This window comes from Prinia subflava, chromosome 4 (assembly GCF_021018805.1).
Source record: "Prinia subflava isolate CZ2003 ecotype Zambia chromosome 4, Cam_Psub_1.2, whole genome shotgun sequence".
NCBI lineage: Eukaryota > Metazoa > Chordata > Aves > Passeriformes > Cisticolidae > Prinia > Prinia subflava.
Genome location: NC_086250.1, coordinates 19321625 through 19340684, shown reverse-complemented (window position 1 = coordinate 19340684; position 19060 = coordinate 19321625). Strand labels below are relative to the sequence as shown.

General features: G+C 41.8%; 1 protein-coding gene across 1 annotated transcript in view; it reads right to left on the bottom strand.

Annotated features, from left to right (window-relative positions):
• CRY1 (cryptochrome circadian regulator 1) overlaps nt 1–18074 on the bottom strand; it is a 39936-nt gene extending 21862 nt beyond the window's left edge. Inside the window, exon 1 of the mRNA XM_063395753.1 lies at nt 17571–18074. Coding sequence (XP_063251823.1) covers nt 17571–17728 — 158 coding nt within the window. The 5' untranslated portion in view covers nt 17729–18074. The remainder of the gene's footprint in view (nt 1–17570) is intronic.
• Between the last annotated feature and the right edge of the window lie 986 nt (nt 18075–19060).

The following is a 19060-nucleotide window of genomic DNA, read 5'->3' as shown; positions in this document are numbered from 1 at the left end:
TCTTGCAGGTGCTATTGAGATCTGAAAATGCTAGTGTGCTAAACCATTAAAAATATTTTTTCTGAACTAATCCAGATTCTGAATTTAACCATTAAGCAGAAGTACTAGACTGCACAGACACACAAAGTATAGGAATTTAGCTAGGCTGCTAGGCTTCCTCATTCTGAGAGGAAGTTGAAGAATTTGAGTGAAAAAGAACAGTGTTAAAACTTGTTCTGATCCTAAGTTTAATACTTTTTACCCATGACTGGTTAGCTTCCAGCAATTCATCCAAACTTGTGTTTAACCTGTCTTTTTAAATACCTTTTAGCTATCCACTAGTCCTCACACCAAGCCACTGATTCCCATCAATAGAAAAGCTATGACAAACAAGAGACTCACATTGTTACGGGTATTTGATTGCCACCCAGACTTTGACTATCAGAATTATCTTAGGCAGCCTAAGATCTGCTACCTTTATTGCCCTGTTGAATTGTTTCTTCCAACAGTGCTATCAGATATTTCTCTTTCATCTTTCAGAGTTTAGTAGAGCTGGATTCAATAAAAAGAAAGAATATTAAACTCTGTATAATACCAACCACATTTTATTAGAGGAGGTGTAATTTACAGCATTAGACCCTAATGCAGTAATCACACAAATCATGCACCATTTATTTCTCTTTAGAGAGAGAAAGAGAAAAAGAAAGAGAGCACATTTCTTTCACACATACTTTGCCATATGTCTAATTAGGTTATAAGGAGATTTCAGTATAAGGCAAATATACTCCTCATACTAATTTCAACAGGAATCACGATGCGAATACCAAATCAAAAACCAAAACAGAGTATGAAGCACTGAGAAGTATCTCAAATTTGATGTCCCTTTATACAGATCTTTAGTGTTTTACCAGTATATTTTCCTGTTTGATTGTCACCAACTAATGTATCCTAGCACAAGCAGTATATTCTTACGAAACTGTAAGGAGATTAAGCTCAGACAGGATTTAAGTGTTATGTACACTCCACATCATCCTTTGGCAGCCAGCCACAGTAGTATTTTCCTGTTACCAAATCAAGGTCACAGAGGTATCCCTTATTGTACCACATTGTTTCAATGAGTCCCACATCCAACTTCCACGTCCTAAAATGGTATACAATTCCATAAAGGTATTATCCTTTGAGCTCATACACAAGAGCAGGAAAAAGTTCATGTCATTCAACTCTAGATACTTAAGAGAAGTAGCTGTGGGAGTTAATTAATCTCCTGCAGGGTTGCTCTACAGTCAGCCAAGAAAAAACAATGCTCCTTTAGAGAGCAATTCAGGACTACAACATCTTTCATAACTTAGTATAGCTGATCCACTTGCAAAAACAAAACCAAACACTGACCATGAAGTGCATCACTTGACTTTTTGCCCCTAATATTTCCTACTGTCATAATCATTAAGTCAAAGCAGAGCTGTGATGGAGGACGAATGCAAAATACATCCAAGCCCACATACAACTGTAAAACTGTAACTTTCTCAAGGGGGAAAAAACAAGGCAATTCTTTGAAAACAGATGAAAGAAAGGGCTTTGAACAATAATCAAGAGAAAACCATGTTCAAAATTTAATCTCTCCAAGCTGAGCCCTTTTGGGTGCATCTTCTTTGACACTAAGGAATAAAGACCATTTCAAATATGGAATGGTAATAGAACATCAACCACAGCAAGCAATACTGCTCTATTTGGAACAACAAACTAATTTGAATCAAACCTAGCTTACATTGGGCACAAAGCTAGCATTTCCTTACTTTCCATCCCTCACTATTTTTTTTTCCAACTGAACTAACTTTTCAAGGTTAGCATTCCCCTAAGGAAGGAAACAGTTTTTTTGTCCTATTCAAAAGACATTCATAATCTCCCAAGCATGAAGGAAACAGGGTAACAGGCAGGATTACCATCCTGGACTTTTGGGAAGCTACCTTTGGCTGCTTCAAGGACCTGCTTGGAGGAACCCCATGAATTAAGGCTACAGAAGGTAGAGGGGTCCAAGGGAGATGGTTAATACTCAAGCATTATTTCTCCCAAGCTAAGGACCTGTGCATCCCTATTAGTAAGAAATCAATCAAAAGCATCAGAAGACCTATATGGATAAGCAAGGAGCTTCTGAAAAAACTGAAACACAAGAAGAACATTCATGGAAGATGTGAAATGGGACAGGCCACTTGGGAGGAATAAAGGCATGTTGTCAGAGTATGAAGGAATATGACAAAGAATGCTAAGTCTATTTGGAATGGAATCTAGCAAGGGATGTCCAAGTGTGACAAGAAGGGCTTCTTCTACAAGTAGCAAAAGGAAGACTAGGGAAACATGGGCTCGCGGCTGAATCAAGTGGGTGCCCTGGTGACAAAGCATCAAGAGAAGTCATAGGTACTGAATGGTTTATTTGCTTAGTCTTTATTGTTGAAGTCAGACTCCAGGACTCTCTGAGCGTAGAGGCAAGAGTGAAAGTCTGGGAAAAGAAAGATTTTCCTTCGGTCAAGGAAGATCAGATTGGATATCCTTTAGTCAAGCTTGACATCCAGAAATCCATAGATACCGATGAGATGCACCCATGAGTGTTGAAGGAGTTGGCAGATGTTACTGCTAAACCATCCTCCACTGTCCATCATCTTTGAAAGGTCATGCAGAACAGAAGTGCATGAAAGCACCAGTATAGGTCAACTGTTGTCCTACTGAAAAGCAGCTCTGCAGAAAAGGACCTGTGATTCGTGGTGGACAACAGGTTAAACCAGGAGCCAACAGTGTGCCTTTCCAGCCAAGAAGGCCAATGGTACCCAGGGATGCATTAGGAAGAGCACTGCCAGCAGGTCAGGGGAGATGATCTCCACTGGTGAGGCCACATCCAGGGTCATCTGTCCAGAGTTGTGGCTGGGTATGCTGGGTTGCCCACTTCAAGAAAGACAAGGAGCTCTTGGAGAAGGTTTAGGGGAGGGCTACAAAGTAGATGAGGAGACTTGAGCATCCCTCTAATGAGCAAAGGCTGAGAGAGCTGGGCCTGTGTAGCCTGGAGGAGTGAGAGGGAATCTCATCAATGTAGACAAGGGTGGTGCCAAGAGGATGGGGCCAGACTCTTTTCAGCCATGTCCAGTGACAGAATGAGGGATGATAGGCACAAACTAGAACACAGGGAGCACCATCCGAATATAAAGAAAAACTTCTTTATTGTGGGAGTGATGATCACTGGAACCTCCCCCAGAGCGGTTTTAGTCTCCTTCCCTGGAGATACTCAAAACTCACGTGGACACACCCAGCACAACCTCCTCTGGGTGAATCTGCCTAAGCAGGGGAGGTTGGACTTGATGATCTTCAAAGTGCCTTCCTACCCCAACCATTTTGTGATTCTGTGAAATAGCATTATAAGCTGGTTCCTATTTTGTGAGCCATACATCACAGCAAACGGTGTATCTGGCTTCTATGAAGTCTGGATCTCAACTTCAAATTCAAAGGGCACCCATTACTCACCTAAATTATTCCCATATAACCTGAAACTAACATCTCAAATTAGTTCATGTTACAAAGGTCAGCCTGCTGGTGACAGAAGACTAACAGGCTCACAGCTCCCTAAATCTCTTTCTCTTAGTGCCTTCTGTTCTTTACTGTACATATTCTGTTTTTAATTTTTTCTAATCCTCTAATTCCAATCTGATAAATCAAAGTCTTTATTATTTGACTTTAATTCTTTATGCCTGTTCTCCCCAGAGACAAACTAGTTGGATCCATAAAGGAAAACAAAGAGCAAACAAATTGTACTGGAGACAACTGGGGAAATATTACCTAGAAGCAAATTACAAAATTAGAGTTACTTGAAAGTACAGACATGGTCATACATAAATTTAAACCACCTTATTTTCATGTATCCAAGTTCTCTTATTTAAATTAGCAGCTCTTAAAGTTTGATGTAATTAAAAGAGAGCTAGCCTGCTTTATAAAATATTTCAGCCACTTTAATTTCAGCAATCTAAGCTGTCCATGAGAAAGTAACAGCTAAAGCTCATTTCAAAAGAAAAAGCACGGTAAGAGCACTCTAACAAAAGAGTCTTGCAATCTGCTTCTGAAGGACAGATTTTATACTGCCCTTCATTTACTTTAATGAAACCTTCGTCCTCTCCTTAAATTAAAGTGACCTCTTTAAGGTTACAATTAGTGCTAGTAAAATTTTGCAGTTTTATATTTCCTAGAAATAAAACACTGGCTTAAGTAAATATATTTCTCAACACAGGATACGCAGGATAAATTACAAGTCCTTAAGGTACAATTCCATCATCTCTGGCTTCCCATATCTCAAAAATCTATTAAACTAATAGAAAAGAATTAAGGAGAGAGCTGAAATCCTTTTGCAAGCATGGAAATCTGTAGAAAGTTTGGAAAATGGAAAAAGAAATATCCTGAAGCTATTCTTGAAAATCTTAATTAAAAATTGACCAGTGCTCATCTTATGGTGGTCAGACTTTCAGCATTGTCTTAACTTCCCATTGCTACTATTATGAGTCAAAATGCCAACATTTTCTGAACTGGTCTTTCAAGGCTGAAATTACTCATTTATAGCTGAATACAAGGTAAACTTGATGAAGATGTATTCAGGGTTTTGAGTAATAATTATGTAGGAAAAAAAAATTACACACACACACACCCCACCTAAGTAACCGAAACACAGATTTGTTTGTCAAGCTGCATAAATCCTGAAAACCTCCACTTTGTCCTCCACTTTTCTCAGCATGTGGGCAGACTAATGGAGGTAACTCTTCACCTCATGCTGCAGAGGCTGATGCAGTAGACGATGCAGGAGATGCAAAGAGCTCAGTCACATAAATCCTGGAAAACAGAACTGAAGTATACCTCAAGACACAATAGATGAAATAATCCAAATAACCTCTAGATAAACGTGCTACCTTCATCTGCCACAACTTCAGCACCTCTCTGCAATACTGAAGGTCAGGACCAACAGAAGATACATCACTTGAAGTAACTTGAAGCAACTTGAAGTAACTAAACTGATCTTAAAAAGTTACATAGTACAGTTAAGTACAAGAGTCTGATAATTAAGGAGTGATACTCCTTTTTAATATCCTCCTTTTACTTTTTAAAATCTCTGCCAAACCCATAGTAATTTAGATAAAAACTATTTTATGAAGAATGAAACCTTTACTATAACAACTGTACTTTTACATTTTCCCCATCTACCAATTCCTTTTAGAAGAGAGGAGTGGATTTCCAAATTTCACTTCCTAAACACCAGTGACAGCTTTTTTTTATTGTTTTGTTGAAAGAATAAAGGTAGACAATTGGAGAACATCCTTTTATACAGAAACACTGTACTTTTACCCAGTTTGCTTGTGTGAGGATTAGAATTAATAGCAAAAGAGAAGACTCAGACAACAACACTGCTAATTTAAAAACAAAAATAAAGAGAAAAAAGAGGCAGGCACCAAACCCACCTTTTTGAATGTGGATAAACTTCTTTGGAGACAAGTGGTTAGTATAAGAGTAGTGGAATATCAAGAGAAACTGAGCATTCCAGAAGAGTGATACTCGTAGAATTATAGAATATTCTGAGTTGGAAGGGACCCACAAGGACCAATAAGTCCAGCTCCATGTCCTGCACAGGACAACCCAAGAATCACATCATGTGCCTGACAGTGTTGTCCAAATACTTTTTGAACTGTCAGGCTTGGTGCTGTGATTATTTCCCTGGGGTGCCTGTTCCAGCGCTCAAGATTTTATCTTTTCTGAGAAAAAGGTGATTGGTTCTCTGTTTAAGTCTAAAGTTATTTCTATAGACAAAATTTATAGGAAAAGATTTGTAGGCTCTGAACTCTGGAAACAATCACCAATGACAGGCATCATTGTTATGCAGAACCTTCAAGAAAAAAAATATTTTCCCCATTAGAGGTCACCCTGAACAGAAAAAAAATCTTATTTGCTTTAATCCTCCTATAGTCAACATCAGGGGGCAAGACCACGGGTGCGGGGGACAGAGGGGAAGGAGGAGCCCACAAAGCCCGCAGCTTCCATTGTTACATATCTCCTAACCTGATCATTTCCTTATAGCACTTTCAAGAAGAACATTTCAATATGAATCAACAAAAATAGTTTCGTAAAGTAGGTCGTTGCTGCAGCAACCAGGCGGCTGTTTGGACTACTCCCTGCCACAATGACCTACTTTTCCAGTTATACGTAACCCTTGGAGTAAGATCCGAATATTCCTTCCCTATGGAGCCGCTCCGAGAGGACTCCTGTCCCACAGCTGAACTTTATTCCTAACAGGGACAGAGAAAGGCTTCCTTTGAGCAGGTACAAGCAGCGGGTCGGTTCTGCTCCTCTGTGTCACATTCAGTAGTGCCGGCGGCTAAAGGTTACGTGACACCCAATAGGTGCTCGGAGCTCAGAAAGTGCCACGGCAGCGCCCGGGGCCGGAGGAGCTGATAGGGAACGGGAGGTGTGAAAAGGAACAGGCGCTCGTGAACAGCGTGTCCCCTGCCAGACTCAACAGCTGGCACCAAGCCTCGGCACAAACAGGCTGTTCCCGCACCACGTCCACGCACAATGGACACCAGCCTTTATCACGGGTCTAAATAACATTAAATCGGCATAAAAGAAAACCCCTGGTGAATTACAGGTAAAGCCCACATGTTTTTAAACCCTATTTAACCCTGCATGCGCTGGAGAGGGGAGACACAAAGGTACCACACAAATCCAGGAAGAAATGTTGACAATTACATAATTTCCTGTTTAATGTTGCTGTTAAAACCAGCATTTTTCTTTATGACAAAAGAAAAAATATCGCTTCTTAAACTAATGAAGGAAATAATTATCTCTGTAGAAACAAGACTACAACACTTCTAAACATCAATCACGCTGACTTGTACCTAATATTTTTTGATCAATGTATTCAATCCCAAGTTCAAAGGCTTTCATTCAAGGTAAAATTAAAGAGGCAAGCACAAGAGACACACATTTCCAAGCAAAAGAAAACTCATTCCAAGAAAAGGCAAGTTAGGCATTACCACATTGTACACCAGAATTAAAACTCCTGTCAACAGAAAGCCTCTGACAGATAATACAGCTTGTATGATGAGAAAAGAAAAACAAGGAACACACAGAAAAGCTCTCCAAATATTACTTTATACTTTAAAAGTATACTATAAATACTGAGGTATTCTTAAAATTTCTAAGTCCAGCAGGAAAAACACTGCAACTGGTGACAATATAGTACTGCAAGTGGAAAGGTTTTTGGAATTTCCCACACATTTTCATTTGGGAACAAGCCACTTACAATGACATAACTATTCCTGAAAATCTCATACCCTTCAAACAAAATAGTAAAAAAACACCCAAAAAGCCTAATAATTATTTTTACTTTACCACTGCACTTGACAAGCAACAACTGCAAAGGTAGGATTCTGGAATAAAGATAGACTAATAGAAGAAAAAAAAGTACAGAATTATGAAAACAAATAGGAAAGGCTTCTGCTGAAAGAGCAATACATGATTACTAGTAAAACTTTCCAGTTTCAAAGTGCAACTTCCAATGTCAAAAATGCAAGCTTCATTTGGCTGTCTCATATGGTAGCAGTAAAGAATTGGAGTAAAAACTTCAAATGTTGCAAATGCAGCATTGAAGAATTTTGCTTTGACAAACGTGCACTGACATATTTGCTTTGACAATGTTTCAGTCTTGGCACTGAAAAAGAGAGGTTGATGGAATTATATTCAAAAGAATGCAGAAAGCCAAATTCTAAATTGTAAAAATAGAAACATCCACATTATCCCCCACAAACTCATTGTTTTCTTCATGGTTTAGAAGAAAAACACACTACTGCTGAAATAAAGTACTCCTCAATAGCAAATTTATTGGCAACTAGCTTACAGAAAGGAAATTTCAACCAAGTAATAAAACCCTACTTACTGAAATGCACCATGAGTATATGATTATTATTTTACACAGGTCTCCTCAGGTTACAAAAACCTTGAGATAAAAGGGGGAAATACAAAGCAATTAAAGCAGAACTGTCAATATCACAGCAACTTACAACTTTTTGCTTTGGCATAAACTGAAAACATCCCCTAGTTACATACTAGGAGATGTTTCCAGATCATACAAATGAAAGACTACGCTAGAGAAAAAAAGAAAAAATTCAAGTCTCTTACAGAGGCCTTTAAGGAAACATTCACAGGATTTGGGAGATACTGTCAAGAGCAGTAAAGAGCAAACAGGTACAAAGCAAACTGTCTAAACAGAAACACGGATAAAGCACAGTAAACTAGACCTTACCAGGCCTGTCATCTGAAAAGTAATGAAGGAAAGTCACAGGAATTATCCCTAGGCAACACAAATAAAACAAATAATTCAGATGCCATCCTTGGCTTGATTGCCCTCATTAAGACTTGGATGGTTTTGACTTTTTGAGTTCACTAATAGCAAGACTTACAAAGAACAAAACTGAAATATAACCGGCTCCCCCCAAAGACCCCTCTGAAACCTGGATGGCAAAAATCACTGTTAGAACATTTTCTTTTAAACGCATGTCTCAGTTTTGCAGATGTAGTCATGATTCTCCCATGAGACAGGAAAAAGGGAAAAAATATTAGGTAATCTCTGCTAAAAGCCACAATGTATTGTTCAACTTTAAGACTTTCTTAAGACTTCAAGAAAAAAATGAGCTTGTTTAGTCTCTAGAATATAAAATATGAGGGAGAAAGAATGAAAAAAAAATCCCTTGATGTCACCAGATTTACAGACAGAAAATTTCAACGCAGAGGAAACTCTACAGAGAACATAGCAAAGACAAAACTTAGTCCATTCTTCAACGAATCCAATATTTTAGAAATCAAACCAGTAACTATTTCAATGCCAGTCGCTCTATAAAAAGCAGTATCAGTTCTCCGTATGCTTCCCTGGAACTTCACAACTGCCCAGATTGTGAAGTTGAGGTAAGTTTGCCATGGTGTTCCGTATCTTTAGTGCACAGCAAAACTGCAACCATTCATACCATGATCCTGTTTTATGAACTATACAAGGCATGAAGTAACCAGCAGCCTACATGAACAAGTTGCCTATTTATTTATTTATTTGATACAAATTACCCTCCTAGTTCTGTTTTTTCAATCACCTTCTCTCTCTCTCTCTCTCTCTCTCTCTCTCAATTGCAGCACAGTTTACCCCTCACCGGCAAGGTCAGTAGAACTCTGGCATTGAGAAAACAAAAACAAAAAAACAAAACAAACCAAAAAAACCACAAAAAAACAAAAACAACACACACCCACAAAAAAACCCCACCTGCAAGCACTGAACTCCTCAGGTTCCTTACAATAACAAATAAAGCATTTCCGAGGTCATAGATTTCATACTAGTTTTCCTTACAGGAATTGTTCCTGAATAACTTTTTCATCACCCTCACTGAAGAATTAATAACATATATTCATACTTCACAACTTCTCCATTTGAGCATAAATGGAATTTTTTCAATGTTTGTGGTTTTAATTCTGAAGGGATAAGGGTTTGTGTTCTGAAAGGGTACAAACCTTCAGTGCAAGAATTTTACAGCCTTTACTTTTCATGTCTGTGAAAGGGTCACAAACATACAGATGGTAAAGAAGAAATGCATGAGAATGAACAGGATGGGAAATACTTTTCTAGAAATTAAGAAACACTGAGATAAAGTAAATTTCTAAAACAGGTCCAGAAAATTTCTCTAGTTTAGTTGCAGGAGGAAGCAATACATAACACAAAAGCTCATGTGTACATCACATGCCTGTCAATACAGAAATTAGATATGCAGGACACATCCTAATCAATGTTCAGTGGAAGAAATCCCTTCCATCTCTGATAAAACTGAACAGGTTTTATCTTATTGCAAAGAAGTTGTTGCACTAGCACTTTTCAAAGAGATTTTAAGCAACAGTTTAAGATCTGAATTTACTAATTTGCTTCCAAAATGCTGAGAATTATGGAATTCTTATTTCCTACCCAGGTTTACCAACATTGAATTGTAGACCTTTCAAATACTAATGCAATTTAAAAATAAGTAGTAAAAAAATCCAAGTATGGAATTTATTAAAAAAAGGTATATTTTAGGAAGCTCTGTTCACTGCAGCTCGCATACTGTCTAAACTAATGCTAACAAAGCGCATGTGTTGGTTTTTATTATCTCCACTGATAAATGGAATGCACTCCAATATTAACTGTCCCTTCCAACAGTATAGACACCATGCAGACTTTTGCCACAGCCATTTCCACTTACACACTTGAAACAGAACACTGAAATACTGACCTGTCCTTTCCAGTCTACCTTTACCTCCACTGAAGCTTTATTCCCTTATAAAAAAATCATTTACACTCACTAAACTCCAAAGCAGTGAAAGCAAATGCTTTATGGTGACCTGAAAAACAAATGGAGGCTTCAGGGTTAGAAGAACACTGCAATTATACCTCACCTCTTGACCTAGATTGCAAAGAACATGAAAGCCAAAAGTACACAGAAGCACACAAACTAACCTTGCTCCATGTTTAATTAAAGAGTTCTGAGAAATCGAAATGAAATATATTGCACCAAAATACTATGAAGTTCTTATCCCGGTAATCAAATCCAGTCCTTTCCTAGGGGTAACCAAAGGTATGGCTATTAAATCTGTAAAAATGTGATAAACAAATTACTAAGCCCATGGAACACAAAGCCACATACTCTTACACTACTTACACAACTCACTCATGCTCAAGCTGACTTTTGCCTTTTTAGGTCACTATGGGAAGGTCACAAAATTCCCTAAAGCAAAGGGTTTGTTTCAGTATGCAAATTCATAACATCACAGACTTTAGTGTGACTTCTACACTGAAAAAATGGCCGACTTTGCTGGCAGCCTGACCTTCCTCCTACCACAGGTTATATAACTAACCTGAAAACCTGCCAGGCACTGAGACACAGTATGGAAAAGAACCACTTCTGAAAATAAAGGCTTCCAAGCTGTAGATAAACTGTTAGAAACTGAAAAGTTCAGGCAGTGCACAATGATAAACAGGCTTTTCTGAAATATTGTTATAATGTATTGAAAGAGTAGCTTCCATTGGTTGGGATAAAGACATTTTCCCAAACTGGAGGAGAATGTATTTTATTGTATTAAAATGACCAAAAGAGAATGACAATACATGAAATAACTTGCTTTGAAGAACTGACGCAGAATTCATTGATACTGCCACATACTGATCAGTTAAGGAAAAAAAACCCTCTGTATTCTCGATTGCTTAAAAGAAGCTGCTTTTACATTCATCACAAATGGTGTTTGTTGGGGGTTACCACCCTCCCTGTTTGTGATCAGAGCAGGAAACACTATGAGATGTAGACAGATTACCTTGCCCTACTCAAATAAAGAATGTCACCTGTTGATACTTTTATGAAATAAAACAAAAATATATTACTGGTCCCAAGAGAAGGAAGACTAAAAATATCCTATGGACTTGTTTAAAATCACATTCTCCCTTAATACTCAAAGTCCACATACTATTACATATCAAGAACACTTCACCCAGATCTTCTCTGTACATCCTCAAACCTGGAGATTAGTGATGTAAAACCAGGTGTCTAAAACCTCAAAATTTCTTAACCTGAGGAATTAAGAGTCCTTCAAGACCAACCTTGGAGTCAAAACCCAGATTGTAGAGATGCTCACTATAATTTTTCTGGCCTATAGTAACTGCTATTTGGAAAAACGAACTTACTGAGCACAATTCGGTTTGCCATACTGTCTGCTGCCTCCACACCAACCCCTGCAGTCTTGTTGTCCAACTGAATAGTTACATTACAGAATCTGGTGATACAAGACCATTCACCAAAATATGGAAACAAGCACAGTGCAATTTCTCAGCTAGCAGGCTTATTTCTCACATTCTGACAGCCTGACAAGAAAGAAATCGCTTATTTTCCTGCCGCAGTAAAAGGGCCAATACTTATTTTCAGCAATATCATTTCAAAGGGTGTCAGCAAATGGCAAGTCACAGAAGAAACCAATAATGCCTTTCCAAAAAACACCTGTTGGTTACTGCAGACATGAGCAATTCAGGCTAAGAGTGATATGACCATTGCAATCTGACTCAAATCCATACTGCCACTGAAAGAAATGGTACCTGCCCCTCCCACCCTTCGCCTCTTCACTACTACTATGGTGACCTTTTTGCTGGCACAATCTACTACAGAGCTAATCCCACCAAAACTGGTAATTAATCTCTTTTGGACAGATTGATGAGCTAAACTGGCTCACCACAGGGTTGTGTGCTATCATAAAAGGGCGGAACCAACCCTTTCATCAACAGTGCAGGATTAAACCCATGAGGACATACGTCAGTGTGTTTCAATGACGTACTTTGTAAATCATAGGGCTAGATCATGTAACAAAAATTATAGAAGGAGTTACTGAATTGCAGGCACTTTTGGGGTAAAAAATGGTTTCTGTGGAAGAGACCAGATGAACAGCCTAGGCATCTGGCACTGGGGGGGTCCTCCAATCTAACTGCAGGTACCACAGAGCTCCCACCTGAAAATGCAACTTCTGGAAACAAGCTAGAGACCTTTCACAGATTAGTCACCCTCAGTGTACTGGGCTGGGTGGACAGAAGTGCTCCAAGTAGCACACGCCGCTCTAGAGCTGAAGCCACTCTTTAGAGGGTATGAGGGGTTTTGGTATTGGGGGCTACAAGGGTGGCCTCTGTGAGAGGCTGCTGGAAGCTTCCCCCACGTCCTCCCAGGCCAATGCCAGAGGGCTCCAACAAGGACCTGCGCTGGCCAAGGCAGCACCTCTGGGGTAACGTATCCAACAGGAGGAAAACATTACTGCTCAGGAGCCACTGAAACCAGAGAGGAATGAGAATACGTGAGAGAAACAACTCTGCAGGCTCCTAGCTCAGGGAAGGAGGCATCAGAGCAGAGATTCCCTTGCAGCCTGTGGTGAAGACCACTGAGAGGAAGGCTGTCTACCTACAGCCCATGAAGGACCATGGCAGAGAAAATACCAGTGTGAGGAGTCTTTCCCCTGAGGAAAAAAGCAGCAGAGACAACAGTTGATGAACTGACCAAAACCTCCATTCCCCATCCTTCTGTGTTCTTCAGGGACAGGTGGTAGAGAAAATGGGAGTGAAGCTGAGCCCAGAAAGAAGGGAGGGGTGAGAGGAAGGTACATTAAGAATTCAGTTTATTTTCTGTTGCCCTATTCTTTGGGCAATAAATTAACTAATTTTCCCAATGATAGTAATAGCTGAGTGACCTCTCCTTGTCCTTATCTTGATCCACAAGTTTTTGCTGTATTTTCTGCTCCCTGTCTAACTGAGGGGAGTGATAGAGTACCTTTGGTGGGCTTCATGTTCAATATTTCATAAATCAATTAGATTTTCATTCTAAGTGCTACACAATAAAGACTTAAAGGGATGTTTTCATCAGAGAAGTCATAAATATTTTTGTGCATTCCTTTTAAAAGCATGTCACCAAAATTAACGAAGTATAATACACAGATTTACATAGATTATAGATACATACATAGATTACACAGACAATGTAATAAAATAATATAAAAATAATACCTAGATTAATTCATTAACAAACTTTTTACACCAATCCCACATCCAACAAACACACCTCTATTGGACAAATCATACCTACATAAGCTGAAACTGAGTATATTTTCAAAACCAGATAAACAGAATAGCAAAATTGAATAGATACTACAGCAAGATCTCTAAATATTATTTTTTTAAAACAAGTTCACATTTCCATGAACTGCAGTGACTGTCCTGGAAATTAAACTTCTTTTTCACCCTCAGGTTTTATTTTTTTATTTACTTGAAATTTGAGTGTAGGAAAAAGAAAATTACTTCTTTTCTTTCTCCAAAATCAACACCACTATGTGCCATAATAGCAGCTGCTAACTTAGAAGGATCTTGAACACATCACTATTCTTACAAAATCTAAGAGGTATACAAAATAAATTCTATTACTCTTATTTTAGAAGTGGAATCTGTTCTCTTCAGGAATGGTTAAAAAAAAGAAACACAAGGATTGGCGGGATTAGACTATTCATCTTTATAAAATCAGCTGTTGCACACCAGTGTTTTAGCAATCATATCAAAGACAGACATACACACTCAAAAAGACAAACTAAAAGTAAATTATTACCTAAAGTAAATCCTTATGCAGCAACTAACAGAAGGTTTGCATTTTTTTTTCAGATATTGTAATCAATTGCCACTTTGTACTAAAACTACGACTAAATGAACCCCCCCCCCAGGTGATGTTAAGCAAGAGAGTCCATTCTCCTTAATATGGAAAAGTCTGTGAGCACATATGAACACATTTTTTCAGAAGAAGGTAATGGTTACTTGTTGGAGTATGCAAGTTACAAGTTACATTCCTCGCCCGCTTTGTTGACACAATTAGATGCAAGCTAATTCTGGTGCTTAAGGTATAAGTGCAACCGACAATTTTAAGAGAGCTTTAGTGTGATTTTAGCATTTAGCATCTCCCTCCACCATTTCTCCATCACCTTTTACTGCACCAAGTAACTTCTCTCTCTCAAGTGTTGATCTGTGAACAACACTGTGAACTCATCCCATAGAAAAAGCACGTCTAAATGAAAGCACATCTTGATTTATTTGACAGCTTGGAAAAAAATGGAACAATAAGAAGAAACAGAACAGAACTAGACAAAAATGAAGCTGAGGGAGGTCCTGGCATTTGTTACGTAGCATTCACAAATTTAGAACAGGTAGGCTGAATGCCAGGAGAAAGGAGGTCAGTGAGACCATGTGACTGCTTAGTAATTAGACTTGCTCAATAGTGCAATTACACAAAAATATTAGTTCCCCATTGTTACATGACTGTTTAAGGAGAAAAGTTAATTAGAAAGCACTTATGTATTAAAGGTTGCTATTTACCAGATTTATCACACATTTGTTAATATAAACCGTAACTGGTGACCCTGTAGAGTGACAAGAAGAAACTAAACCTCCTGGTTTCTTGTATTTTTTCACCATTTTTTCTCATGTAGATTGTGTTAGTCACAGTTTGACAGAGAAGAGTTTTGCTCAGGGCACGAGGACCACAAACACTTGGTGTCGAACTCAAACTAAGAAAGGATGACTGTAAATTCACACCAGGAGGTTCAATTTGACTCACCTTCCTAATGCTGAAGGGCTTCTGCCCCTACTCTCAAATAAAATGTTTTTGACTAATTCAACACCCTACTCAACAGGCATGTAAGCAACAATTTGCTCATAGTCATCAAGTGAGAAAGAACATAAACTGTTTTATCATTAATTATAAGTGCCAAAATGAGACTGGCAAACCAAAAAACTGCATCACAGATCTTGTGTATACTTATTGGGAATATATGTGTCTGCACTGGTTAAAAAAACCTCATAAAACCATGGAACCTAAAGTGGATTCACACCAAAACAGTAATTGTCCATTTAAATAAAAAATTATTGAGAAGAACTGTAATAAACATACAGCTTCAGCAGCCAGTTATTGTATAAAGTTATTGTACTTTTAAACTTGAAAAAAGCCTGATGATCTCACAAAACCAGGCTATGCAGGCAGCACGACCTCCTACTCAAATATATTTGCAGCATGTGCCTTGAGGGTATTTGAGTACCAGGAGATTGCTTGAAGTGCTTTGGACAGGGGAGTTGTAATCTATCCCAAACTCAGTCCCTCTAACCAGCAACTAAAACCCGACATTTTTCTTCAAAAGCAAAACGCAGTGGAATGATTAGTTAGCTTCTAAAACACTGAAAACACTGTTAAAGTAAACCAACCAGCAATATATCACACACAAATGTACTCAAGGACTCTATTAGCTAATGATCATATTACACAGTCATTGAAGAACCAGGGCAATAGCACTGAAGACATGAACTTCCTTCTGCTAGAATCAAAGTTCACATTTGTCTATCATTCACTAGCGCAGAGAATACAACCAAAAACTGTTCAGCATTTCAACTACAGGGCACATTAGAGACCTCTGAAGTATTCATAAGACATGTGATTTCCTTAACACTTAGACTTATGCCAATTGTCCACACTCTTTCAAAACTTAAGTAGCTGTTCATGTTTCACCCACAAAATTAAGACCTCTGAGCTTCTTCATGAAGTCAAAATATTATTCAAAAAAACTTATTCCTTCAAAACAAAACCAATTTAAAAGTCTCTTATAAAAGAAATGTACATCATCCACCTCAGAATAGTACCTAACAATTATTCATAAGTTATTTTTGACAGTGAAAATGAAATAACCATTAAGTTAAAGTTCACAAAGAACATTTTTAGTATTTCTGTCTCTTGAAAACAAGAAGAATATAAGGAAAACCTCTCAAAATCTGAAAGAAAAATAGAAACCCAGAACCTCCAAAGGTAAGTTATAGGGTTGGTAAAGTATTTAATAAGCTAGGATACAAATTATTAAATCTGAAAAGAATAATCCTTTAAGTGAACTCAACTGAAACCTGAAGTATCTAAACTTTGTCATTCTTCTATGACATAGGCTTAAGCTAAGTTTCATTGTGCTTGTTCTGTAATTAGCCAACTTCTCAGCACTGTAGTGTGGGCAGGCTAAATTGACACTCATTTCAAGTTCCTGACATTGGAGGGACAGATGATACACAAACTCTACTGCATTATCAACCATTTTACAAGGGTAACAATTTTCAGATTCCTAGTGATGTTTTAACTAATCTCACATGATCAGCATGCACAGAAGTCCTATTAACCTCTGCCTTATCATGTCACACATTTAGCACGCAAGCGTCAGTCACAGCTCCACAGTAAAGTTCATTTTTAAGTTCATTTTTCATATCGGGTAGGAAGAATTACAAGTGTCTTGACGGTGCAGGAACAAATCTGCATGGTCCGGAAAGGGAGACTGCACACCAAACCAGCCGCAGTTCAAGGAGCACTTAGACAACGCTCCCAGGCACACAGTGGCATTCCTGGGGCTGTTCTGTGCGGGGCCAGGAGCTGGACTCCACGATCCTTGTGGGTCAGTTCCAACTCAGGATATTTTGTGATACCCTTCCGTGCAGGAACTCTGCGAAAGCACTTCTGAACTAAGCGAGCAGCTTCACAGTTTCTCCAGGACCCAGTCGCCCTGGGGTTCGCAGCTGCCCAGAGTTCCTGAGATGGTGCAAGCCCTCCGGGCTGCTCCTCACAAGGGTTTTCCGCCCGGCAGCAACCCTGCTCTGTGCACCAGCGCTCGGGCACGGAACCGCCGCCCTCGGCAGCGAGAACAAGCGGCCTCTCCTCGAGAAGCCGCAGCCCACCGCCCCGCACTCTGTCACGGCTTCCCGGTTCCTTCTTCCCCGTCCCTCCCACGTGCGCCGCGGGAACCGCAGCCCGGGCCGGCGCGGGGCTGCATATGTAACACCGCCGGGCCGCGGGGAGGGCGGGCGGCCGAGGGAAGCCGGCGCTGGCGGCGGCCCAATCGGGCGCGGAGGGGAGGGGATGGCGGGGAGGCAGCGTGACCGAATACATAACGCGGGGATTAGGGCCCCCGCAGCGCCCCGCACTCACCGCCACCTGTTGATGCCCACGTTGGAAGAGCCGGCGAACCAGGGATCCAGGATGTAGACGCAGCGCACCGTGTCGGCGCCCTGGATGCATTCCCGCAACGCCGGGTTGTCGTGGAGCCGCAGCCCCTTGCGGAACCAGTGTACGGCGTTCACCCCCATGCCGGGTGCGGGCGCTCAGCGGGAACCGCCGCCGCCCGCGGGGCCGCTCATGGCCCGGCGCCGCCGGGCGAGCACGGACGGGCGGCGGGGCGGCCCGCGGGGCCTCGCTGCGGACGGTTCTAGGACCCGGCGGACACGGCGGGAGCGGCCGCCCGGCGGGGACGCATCACCCCGCGGAGCCCCCGCGCCGGGGAGAGCAGGGACGAAAGGTGGGAGCGCTGGGTCCAGCGGTGTCTGCGGGGAGGTGAGGGCGCGCTGCCCGCGGAAAGCGCCGTCCGTGCCCGCTGCCGCCTCCTCGCCGCTCGCCCTGTGACTGCGCCGGGCGCGGGGCTGCGCCGGCCGCTCCGCCCCGCCCCCCGCCGCCCATTGGCCGGCGCCGCTCCCACGTGACCGCGGGCCCTCACGTTTCTACGGTGTGTTCGCCACCGGTGGCGCGCGGGCGCAGGCCTGGGCGGGTGGCCGCGCGCCCGCGGCGGGGCGGGAGGCGGCCGGGAGACCCGCGACCCCGGCGGGAATCCCCCTGCCGGGGCGGCGCGGGGCCGGCCGGCCGCGGCGGCGGGGGGCGGGGCCCGGCTCTCCGCCACCCCCCTGCGGCTCGGCGCGCCGGGACCCGGATGAGCACGGGGCCGCGAGGCGGCTCTTGGTGGCGCCGGTTCCGCCGGGAGGCGCAGGCGCGCGCGCGCCCCCGAGCCTGTTATGTATCGCGGCCCGCGCGTGCCCGCGCCGCTCCCGTCACCCGCCGGGCCGTGCCCGCCCGTCCCGCCGCACCCAGCCCGGGAAACAGGCGGGGCGCTTATATAAGCGTGTGCGTAGGGAGCATCTGCCGGAGCAGCGGAGCTCCTTCCAGCCCTGACGATTCTGTGACGCGGGCCCAGAGCTCGCTGCTGCCCGGTGCCGTCAGGACGCGTTAGTCAAAAGGAACCCCGGGGCAAGAGAGAGCGGCTCGGCCGTGCGGAGCTGCCGCACCCAAACAGGCTTTCAAGCAGCAGAACGAGTTAAAATGGTCCCTCGTACACCGTTAGTAAAGTCATTAGTAAACGGTGAATTCCTAACGCCTGTTAATTACAGAGCTGAAGCCACCGTCTGTGAGCTGCCAACCCCGCGGGTGTCCCTGGAGCTGCTCCGTGGTTACACTGGGCACGGCAACAGCCGAGGGAGGCATCGCACCGACGGGACCCAGCGTAACCCTTTGGAGCCCTAACAGGACAGCTCTGGAAGCAGATCTGAAAATAAACCTCCACCCGTGGATTGCAGCTCAAATCTACAGCTTCTAGAGTGTTCACGGACAAGTGGGTAGCAACAGCTAGAGTGGTCTTACTAGAAACAATGTCT